The sequence below is a fragment of the Sinocyclocheilus rhinocerous genome, unplaced genomic scaffold, assembly GCF_001515625.1.
Source record: "Sinocyclocheilus rhinocerous isolate Xijiao unplaced genomic scaffold, SAMN03320098_v1.1 scaffold1483, whole genome shotgun sequence".
Classification (NCBI taxonomy): domain Eukaryota; kingdom Metazoa; phylum Chordata; class Actinopteri; order Cypriniformes; family Cyprinidae; genus Sinocyclocheilus; species Sinocyclocheilus rhinocerous.
The window spans coordinates 85,526-95,821 of NW_015625211.1; the positions used below are offsets into that span (position 1 = coordinate 85,526).

The following is a 10,296-nucleotide window of genomic DNA, read 5'->3' on the forward strand; positions in this document are numbered from 1 at the left end:
TTTATTCTGGACGGCAAGGGCAGTGACTGTAACATCGAGCGTATTTTGCAGTATTAAACGCGTATTTATACCGATTTCATCAGGCTCCGAAAATTCTTCAAAAAGAACACAAATAATGGCCTTCTCAGCTGCCATAGTTGCAACTCTTGTGTCATCAGAACAGGGTGTTTAACGCACCACCGGTTCCGTTTTTGTCGGGGCTGAACGCAGCCCAGGTCTCATCCCATTTGTGATATTTGTGATATCACAAATCCCGGAAAATATGCATTGTAGTCCAAACGAGTCGTTCGTTGTAGTTTTTGAAAAGTGATTTCTGTTAAATAAAATGTCTCCTTTTGAAGTGGACTTTGAACTTTGTAACTTTGCAGATCATTTTTATGCTCAAACAATAACATTACAGACTAACTAAAGTTGAAAAAATTAAAAAGCATAATAGGACCCCTTTAAATAAGGTAAACTGCTAGCTCGTGTCATGTGACTGACGATTTGCCCGGAAGCTGTCTTGTTTCTTCTAGTAGTGGGCTAATGGTGCGTTCAAGTCATGTCGGATAGATCGTATTTACGAGTTGAACGCACATGAACGCCACCACAAAGTCGTTATTACGAGAGGGAAACTCAAAATTTTCTTTAAGCCCCGAGTTTCTGAGTTGGGGGCGTGTCAATGAGAAACATGGCGGAATCGATGATGCAACGTCTGTAGTTGATGGTAAATTTTTGTTTAAATTGATAGTTTAGTTGTCCTATAAACTTAAATTGGTCATGTTCTTGTTACGCAGCTGAAATCCAAGTAAAAAAATGCAGACCCTGTTGTTTCTTTATTAAAAGAAGGTACACCGCCATCTTGTGCCGATTAACTGACTTGAACGCACCGGACGTCGTAATTACGACTTGTCAACTCGTAAGTACGAACGTCCCAGGAGGACTTGAACGCAGCATAACTAACAATGTAAGTAGGCCTACAGTAAAACCAGTCCTTTATTTTTGGTTCTTGAAAAAGAAATTCTAATTTATATTAAGACATTTTTTTAAATTTACATAATAAGAAAGCAATTAAGACTGTCTCTATTTGTAAGTCCTTTAATATATTTACATAATGTTTAGCCCACCCCCTGGCTGTATGTGTATTTTGTATACATATTATTTTTTTGTTTGTGTTTTATGATTTCATGTATATTATTGTAGTCCTAACTGTACTTTCACTGTGTTTATTGAAGTTGAATAAAATAAATAAATAAATAAAATAAATAAGTAGTAGGCTAACTAACAAACAAAGAATGATGGGAACAAGGTGCTGTTTCAAGTTGTAAAATAAAACCACAAAAGACCATCTTTAAATGTAACTTTAATAATAATTTTAAAAAACAATCTTTATATGTTTATTTTGATTATTTATATAAAAGTATAAAATTCACATTCAATTTTACCGAAAATACAACAACACTTGGAACAAGAAAAACCACATGTAGGCTATAGGAAGTGGATAGTGGATAGGACCTCTGATTTAAATCCAGAAATGTCATGGGATTAAGCAGGATGTAATTCAGTCATGGTCTGAGAGAGAAGGAGAGAAATCCACTGCATTAGAAACTCACCTTTGAAGCATAGGCTACTTTGAATTTAATAATTTGAATAACTTATAAATGAATTAGGCAATTCAAAATCAACAAAACACACACACATACACATATAATAGAATATTTTTCTAACTAAATATTTACCGCATAGCCTGTAAAGTTCCTCCTCTGATTATACTGCATAATTGTAAAAGCAGAGGACATTGCTGTCTGGACCATACTGACCATGGAGATGGTTGTCTTCAATCCCGTGCTGAAATGCTGATTTAAAGAAAGAGTCCTTACTAAAATATACAACTGTTTAATATAACAGAACTCTCACATATGAGGGTACGAGATACATACAGTGGCATAATACTGGTGGCCACACATCTGGTGTGGTCCCTCATGGCATTCGGTTGCCGGATTGAAAGCAATGTCAGCATAGTATAGGACAAGTGCAATAACTGAGATGATAATGGCCAAAGCAGAGATTGCCAAACAAACAGAGACCTAAAGACAAATGCAAATTTCATTATTTTTGTCTTTTTTGTTTATTTTGGATTTTCTGTTATACAGAATATGCCTGCTGATGTGGAGCCTTTGCATTTGATTATGGGTCAAATACAAGAACGGCATATGCCAATCTCTAAAATGTGCTCCAACAGTTTGTCTGTCTTGCTGTAAGTTCAAACTCACTGCTTTCAAGTTGGCATACTTTTCCAATGCTATTGCAGCTGCGCCTGAAATGACAAACTGTTTGGAAAAAAAGAGACAAAATATAAAGTTCAGTGATATGTCCATTGTTGGCGGATATACAATTTACTGTACATTATTCCTTTAAAGCGGTCATATGATGCGATTTCAATTGATTCCTTTCTCTTTGGAGTGTTACAAACTCTTGGTGCATAAAGAAGATCTGTAAAGTTGCAAAGACTAAAGTCTCAAATCCAAAGAGATATTTTACTGTATAAAGACAGTATAAGTCATTATAATCCGTAATTATGTCCCCACTGGATGCAACAAATGCCTCGTTTATAATGGGTTCTAATGTTTTTGTCTTGTCGCATCACAGTATCGTAGGGGCGTAACATTTCCGTCACACGCTTGAGGTATTCGGCCAATCACAACGCACTGGATAGCTGGCCAATCAGAGCACACCTCACTTTTCAGACCGATGAGCTTTGCAAAAATCGACACGTTTCAGAAAGGCGGGGCATAGAGGAGAAACAATAATGTACAGTATGTGGAAAATAATTTGTTTTTTTAACCTTAAACCGCATAAACACATTTCATTACACCAAATACACAAAATAATGTTATTTTTAGCAACATCATACGAACCCTTTAAATCCTTTGCTATAACCTTAAAGAAACTATTATATAACCATGTCCTAACGTATTAGTGTAATTTACCATAAGGCCACTCCACCATGGCACACCAAAGTTAAGTATCATGGTCCTCTCAGCGGAGAGCAGAGGAATAGAATAGGAGATGATCAGCAATCCTATTACTATCTGAGCGACCTATGAGAGACAGAAAAAAAGAGGGGTGGCTCAGCATGAATTTCATACATCAAGTAAAATATAACTTGGGTTTTTGTAATCTACTGTAGATGAGAGTAAATTTAAATCCGTTTTAGCTGAGGTATGATGTTAAACTGTTTCTGATAGCATCGAATGCCGAACAAAAATGATCTTTCTTCTATAATTATTCAGTGTTTAGCACTTCTTTCACATTTACACAAATAACACAATTTTACACAAAGTCAAGACTATATAAAAAATATTAAGGACAGAATCTTATTTATAAGACGGGAACACATTAATTAGAACTGTTTTATATTTAATGTACTACACTATATTTGTAGTTTTAAATTTATATTTTCTTATGAAATATTATTCAACATAATTTTAAATGTTGTAATGTATAGGCTAATTAAATGATCGACTAGGCAAAATTGTTATTTAAAATGGTAAAAATGCAGGGGCCAATATAAACCCCTAACAACAGCCGTATACTGTAAATATAGAATTAATTATTTTAGAGGAAATTCTATTTTAAAGTGTTTGTGTTTTTAATCACCATGTTCCCTGAATCAGGAGCTCTAAGAGATTTTGAGGTCTATAATTGCATATTATGTACAGATATAAAGACAAGATGCAAGGTGCAAAGAAAATGTAAATTTACACACATTATTCATTTGCTGGTATACAAATCTTTTGTCTTTTCTCTTGTGACAGAGAAGACATTTGCATTGTGAAGTTAATTTATGAAATTATCAGACAAAAGAACCCCCATTTGCTTTCAAGATGTACAATTGTGCCAGAAAACCTCCCTGTGAGAACCTGTGCCCTTTATGATTATTGAAGCCATAACACGACGTTCACTCACCCCGAATATTTTGGGCTCCCCCTTCTCGATGCTGTCCCGGAGAGCTTTTTGTTTGTCTTGTAGTTTTTCCTCTACCTGAGTTGGGCTAGTGTTCACTGACAGGTCCGTCGACACGGTCAAAGTCATCCTTCGTTTTCAAGTAAGTGGAGTTTGTAATAACAAATGCGACTATGAACACAGCTGGGTAATGCCAGATACTTTTAAGAAGTACAACAAACTCGATGTACGCGCAGAGCGGAATTCCACATGAATGACTGAGACAGACAGGCTGACCTAAAAAAGTCTGCAAGGATTCTGCACGTTCTTTCAAGTTGTTTGTTTGTTGTGTAGGCTACTGGCTGGACCTTCTCCTGTTGCCTGAATGAATCTCTAAGTGCGCAACAATTCCAAAGGAAAGATCTGTATTACAAAAACAGTTAGACCCACCCTTGCGTTTTTATGCAAGCATCACAAAGAAAAGGGGTCTGTCCAGCCCCCTTCTCCCCATAGGAGCTTTTATTGAGCGTCTTCGATCACATCATAAACAGCTCTGTTCCCCTCAGCCACGAGCTTTCTAGGATTCCCAGAAACGACATTCGAGGTGAGTCGGTCGTGCGTTATTTGAATGAAAATTACATTTGACTGGACATATTTATCAGTAACATGTGACATACTTTCTAGCTGTATTCATGAGAGTATTTTTTTGGTGATGCCTGAAACTAGTTTTTAAAAAGTGCATTTAAATTGTGTAGTGGCTTGCTATAGTTATTATGTGTATTTGTGATCGTATACAAACTTATAAAAACGCAAACTGGAGCTGTTTTGGACATCTGGTCAGTCCAGCCCACTTAAGGAAATGCATGTAGTGTACTATTTTTTTTCTTGTACTTTCCTTTTCCTCTGCAGTGCTGTTGAGCAATCAGGATTGTATCAAGCTGTGCTGCTCTTCTCTCCAGACACATTTTCTGTAGGCTATTATATCCGCCCACTTCCTCTCCTCACAAAGATGTTTTTCTTCTCCAGCATCTGTATTCCCACAAAACGTTCCATTAATCCAGGGGGATCAGATCATGTTTCATACCGACTCTCTCACTATTATCTAAGTCTGTAAGGAGCCATTATAATCGTTGATCTGGACTTTGAAATGTTTTTGTTTTTTAGTACCTCAGTTGGGTTTTAGGTGGGTTTTCAGGATGTCAAGCAACCAAATGCCGTCTGCTGACTCGGATCCTCCCAGATTCCATCGACTGTTCAAGTTTTATGACCCTGAAGTGGTGGCAGTAAGTGGATGTGGGCCAAATCATTTGTCATTAAGGAAGACAGATCATGGTAGTTTGGGATCTTACTGTAACCGTTTTCTTTGAGATGTTTTGCTTAATGTTGTTCTTGTTTGAATTTTTCCCTCTCTAGCTTATGGCAATATTATTAGGTTTGTTCCAGCTCCTCCTGACTATACCAACCTACAGCATCAGCCTTGATATAAAATATTTGTTTATGTGCCCCCTCTGTGTTGGTTCTGTGGTATGTTTATTTCACTACTAAGGTACTGTAGTTGTTAAAACACAAAATACATAAATGAAGATAACGTACACAAAGCAAGCATAGCATATAAACACATATCAAAAAGTCCCAGTGACATTCTGCCCATTAATAAGTTTTGTACAATTGCATACTTTATTCTGACAATTGCTTTAATGTAAGATCAACTTTCTCTTCTAATTCTGATGTTTTTTTTAATGTAGTCTGTGATTGCTGGATCATTTGGTATGGCATCTGAAAGAACTCCTAAGAGAGAACTGGTAAATTCAAGTAACTAGAGCTTCTAATTGGTTGTGAATTGTTAAACTTTATTCTGACATTTACGAAATTATCTGGTTTTCTCCCTGTAAGTTAAAAAACTGTCTGATCTCTGGTCTTGCTGGCCTGGTGGGGACACTGATTGGACTTATTCTGTATGGTTATGCTGCAAGTACCTCTCTGGACATCCCTCCTTGCTCACATGAATCCCATGAAGACTACGCTTGTCCAGAAACTATCTTTCAAGTAAGTGAAAATTATTGACTTATCCTGCCATTAGCCAGTTACACAAATGAAAATAAAAACTGGCTTGTATTACACATTAAAATCTTCCTGCCTACTTCATCCAGAAGATACCGCTACATTACAAAACTGCATAATACACGTTCTGTGCTGTGACTCACAGTATTTTAATCATGGTTAATGGAGAATGTATCGGCCAAATATATTATTGAATACTTTTAAGTTGATTTTAAAAAAAAAACATGAACTGATTAAATCTTCTCTTTTTGTTTTGACAGAGTTTTTACAAAACCATTTCTGGGCAGCTGTTGTTTTATAATATTGCAGCTCTGGTTCTTCATTGTTTTCTATCATTTTCTGCATTTAAAGGACTGAGAATACATTGAGATTACATTTTCCATACACCACACACTTCTCTTTTTTTGGCACAGATTTTTATGAGCATCTAATCCTTTATATTTTAATTAGTATTTTGCCTCCAAATGATTATCACCGTTATTGTTTTTCTGTCCTTGTTTTCTCTTCTTCTTCTTCTACTTAAAAATGTGAATTTACAATATTGTAATTTACAAAAAAAAAAAAATACAGATTTGAAAGCCTTTGTGAAACTGGAGACATAGCTTACTATAAACTGTAAACATTTAACCCACTATTACTGAAAATGGAAGTTTATACTTTGTTATTTTTTTAAGTTAAAAAAATAAAACTGTGGTGCCAATGTTACAACCTTGATGGTATTTTCGACCACTTTGTTTAATTAGCAGTGAAATCATTGCCAATGACACGATCAATGAAACTCTGAAAACTAATAAAATCACAAATTATTGTGTCAAATGAAATGTATATAATTAAATGTGTAAAACACAATGATGAAAACACACAGCTTTAGTGCTTGTAATTCCAAAAGCTAAAATAATCTCTTTAGTGCTTATATCTGTAAACGTGTGAGACCATTCTTTCTGAAATATTAAACTTTTATATTTAAAAAAATCTATGTTGCATTTCTGGTGAAATATTAGGACCAATCCTGCTGCCCTGTCACATATGGAATATTCCCGTCACATCGGGGTTTCCCTTTCAGTCAGCTGCACATACGACGATACCATATAAAATCAAAGTTAGGGGAACACCATGGTATTTCCACGAAAGGATGAGAAGGTCTTTTCATTTTCTACATTATAACATTTTTATATAGTTATTTTAAGCCATACTCTAAAACTAAATATAATATTCTCGTCAAGAAATGTAAGCTGTGTTTTAGGGTGTTTTAAACATATCTCACTTCCCTAGACAAAATCGACAATGATTTCATCCAAAGATGGCCACGATATCTGTCAACGAGAAGTGAAACTTTCCCTTAAGAATAGGAATATAGCCTGTCAATTAACCTTTATTTGGACTACTTTGCTCGAATTGACATCGATGCGGCTTTACCGGACACACATTATGATGTCTTTCCGAGTTGTTATTTCGTCTGACGCCGTTTTGTATTGAATAGCAACCCGCCTGGCTCAACTGCTCTCTTTCAAGTGAGCTAGCCGTCCTGCTAACCGCGGGGAGATTTCAGTCTCCCGGAATAATTTCGGGAAAATATTTCCACTTTGTCGCGCTAAATAACGCGCTGCACCTGGTACAGATAAGTGAAGTGTTTCTGGCAGGAAGCAGGTTTAACGCCGAAGACGTTGCCAGGTTCAGCGCTTCCGTCTACACATCTTTACGTCACTCGCTTCCAGTTAAGTTTGATGTTTTTCCATGAGCACTGTGCGGAGAGGACTTTGATTTGCTTGTACCTTGTAAGTATTGGCGGATTCTTTAAGAAATACCAAGCAGGTAGTGTTAAGCTTAGTTTCATTAGCATAATTCCTAGCCATATAAAAGTAATCCACAATGTAGAATGTAGAAGACTGCCATAGGTGATCCAGATTACCTATCAATCTTAAAGTTGTGGTTTGATATCCAAAATGACACATACCAAGTATAAACTGCTAGCCTACTTCAATTTAAAAGGATAGTTTACCCGAAAATTAAATGTCTGATATAATATTAATTATAATTATTATTATAAATTATTAGCACACATAAGTAAACTTGCTGTTGCTCCTCAGCTGTCCTAGCAAATCAATGGAGAAGCTTCAAGACCTCAGCCAGCCCGAGTTGCAGGATTTGCTGGATAACTCGGAGCGGGTGGAGTCTATGGCACTGGAGTCTGACGAGGTAAGATGATTATGGAGCTTTGTTAGAGATAGATCTCCCAATAATGACAATTCTGTCATTATTTATTCACCCTCACATTGTTCCAAACTTATTTCAATGTCCTTTTTCTGTGGAACACAAAAGGAGATGTTAGGAAAGGTGTTTTTGCTGCCAATGCTGTCCAAGGTCCAAAAAAGACCTTTCAAATGACCTTACACCCTTAAAAGTAAAGGTTCTTTATTGTCATCAGTGGTTCAGTGAAGAACTTTTAACATCCATGGAACCTTTCCATTGTACAAAAGGTTCTTCAGATTATTAAACTGTTCTTACACATTTACAAAAAAAGTTTAGGCCTATATTGAGTACTGTTCACTTAAAGGTTCTTTAGGAAACCCAGAGTTTTTTTTTGGAATCTTTATTTTTAAGAGTGTAGCAGAAGTTCTTAAGACTCGCCATATTGCAATTGTTTAAATAGCCCAATAAACCAAAGTCTTATCTACTGAAATTCTAAAATTTGCATCAGCATCACCTACAAGGCCTCGCTGCATTGTTGTCAGACCTACTGTGGCACATCCTTAAGTCATATTTGAATATACATGAACGTAAATGAGATTTCAGAGCCTTGGTGGAGGAGAAAAGTGAGTTATTGAATTAGTGAAGTATTCAGTGAATAACTGGTTTGTTCTTTGCATAATGAATATAGGGTAAATGTTGTATTTCACATTGGTATTTCTCAATCTATGTCTCTGTGAACTGTAATTTTCCTTAATCAAAAAGTAAAATTAATATTAGGTACAGAGACTTTGAATTTGGTGCGAGTGGTTTCTGCAACCTAAATACGCTTGTGATGCTTTTTAGAAAATGCAGCCACGAAAGGTTACAAAGTGCTAGAATGACATAACTTTTGTTTTAACAGCACCAAGAACTTAAGAGTGCGTAAATGGTGACAAAAAGTTTGGATGAACTATCCCTTTAACCTGCTTATATTATTGAGGCTATAAATGAACATTTGCATATATTGCTAATTAAAATTAAACATCAGATTGAATTGTCATTTATCCACTCCTCTCTGTACTTCTAGTCATTTTTGTTTGTTTGTTTCTGGTAATATCTTCATCACTTCATTCAGAAATGACCACTTATCTACTCAGCATCAACAGCCATCACGGTGGACTTTATAATGTCTATAGCATTGTAGCTTTTGTCATGTGTCTGTGTTATTCTTCTGCAGATTCAGAACATTCAGTTGGAGAGGGAAATGGCTCTGGCTGCCAATCGCAGTCTGGCCGAGCAAAACCTGGACATGAAGCCCCGACTCGAAACAGAGAGGGCGCGACTGGTGGGAAAATATGCTGAACTAGAGGAAGTGAGGGAGAAATACAAACAACACTGTGCCATGAGAGGTAAGGGAAAGGAGGAATGATTTGGGTAAAGTAAAGATTTCAAAGAGAGTATAGGAATGAATTCTGGGTATAAATTGATGTAAAATGACGAGGGAGAGAAATTGATTTTCAGAGCAGGTTTTGTAAATCAAGGAGAGGTGAGTAGTTTTGCTCTGAGAAGAAATTAATTATGTTGGTAATGATGTGCTTTTGTATTATCCTATTTAAAACAAACAATGTGGTAATATCACGAAGAATAACAAAATATAATATATTATAATTTGCATAGCCCTTTTGATGAAATTCATGCTCAAAACCAGATTAACATTTCCAGATTTCTGTTTATAACAAAATGTCAATTTTATTGGAAAGGCTTTTTTTTGTTGTTATATTTTATTGAATACATTTTCCCTATTCTTTTTCTGTTCAGCTGTAACTGAAAGGTTTATATCTTAATGTCTTAAAGTCCTATTGTTGTATATTGGCAAGTTATTGAAATAAATAAAATCTTAAGAAAAATAGAATGTAAACATCTTAGGAAAGCGTGTAAGTAGTGCTGGGCGGTATACCGGTTCATACCGAATACCGGTGTTTATTTTTGTTATGATATGCATTTTTAAAATACAGCAATACCAGTGTATGTCACTTAAACAATGTTCGGAACGCGACACTGTTTGAAAGGTAACAGCTGTATGTGTTACTAAGCGTGAAAATTACGAAACTGAAGCTGTAGAACTAATAGAACGTGATGACA

The 10,296-nt window shown here is 35.8% G+C and overlaps 2 protein-coding genes across 3 annotated transcripts in view; one reads left to right on the plus strand and one right to left on the minus strand.

Moving 5' to 3' along the window:
• Positions 1-1,399: 1,399 nt before the first annotated feature.
• On the minus strand, positions 1,400-4,091 carry LOC107749825 (membrane-spanning 4-domains subfamily A member 12-like). The gene is made up of 6 exons (XM_016565016.1): positions 3,949-4,091; positions 2,970-3,080; positions 2,253-2,309; positions 1,920-2,066; positions 1,719-1,835; positions 1,400-1,551 (listed from the first exon to the last, which is right to left on the minus strand). The coding sequence occupies exons 1-6, from the start codon at positions 4,072-4,074 to the stop codon at positions 1,525-1,527; spliced, it is 585 nt and encodes a 194-aa protein (XP_016420502.1). The 5' UTR covers positions 4,075-4,091; the 3' UTR covers positions 1,400-1,524.
• Positions 4,092-7,254: 3,163 nt separating this feature from the next.
• The window catches only part of LOC107749845 (vacuolar protein sorting-associated protein 37C-like), a 7,457-nt gene continuing 4,415 nt past the window's right edge, over positions 7,255-10,296 (plus strand). Inside the window, exons 1-3 of one of the 2 annotated variants that reach the window (XM_016565044.1) lie at positions 7,255-7,760; positions 8,073-8,181; positions 9,392-9,563. In XM_016565044.1, coding sequence (XP_016420530.1) covers positions 8,089-8,181; positions 9,392-9,563 — 265 coding nt within the window. In that variant the 5' untranslated portion in view covers positions 7,255-7,760; positions 8,073-8,088. Of the gene's footprint in view, positions 7,761-8,072; positions 8,182-8,957; positions 9,037-9,391; positions 9,564-10,296 lie in introns of those variants that run through there. The other variant, XM_016565053.1, reaches the window with a different exon arrangement.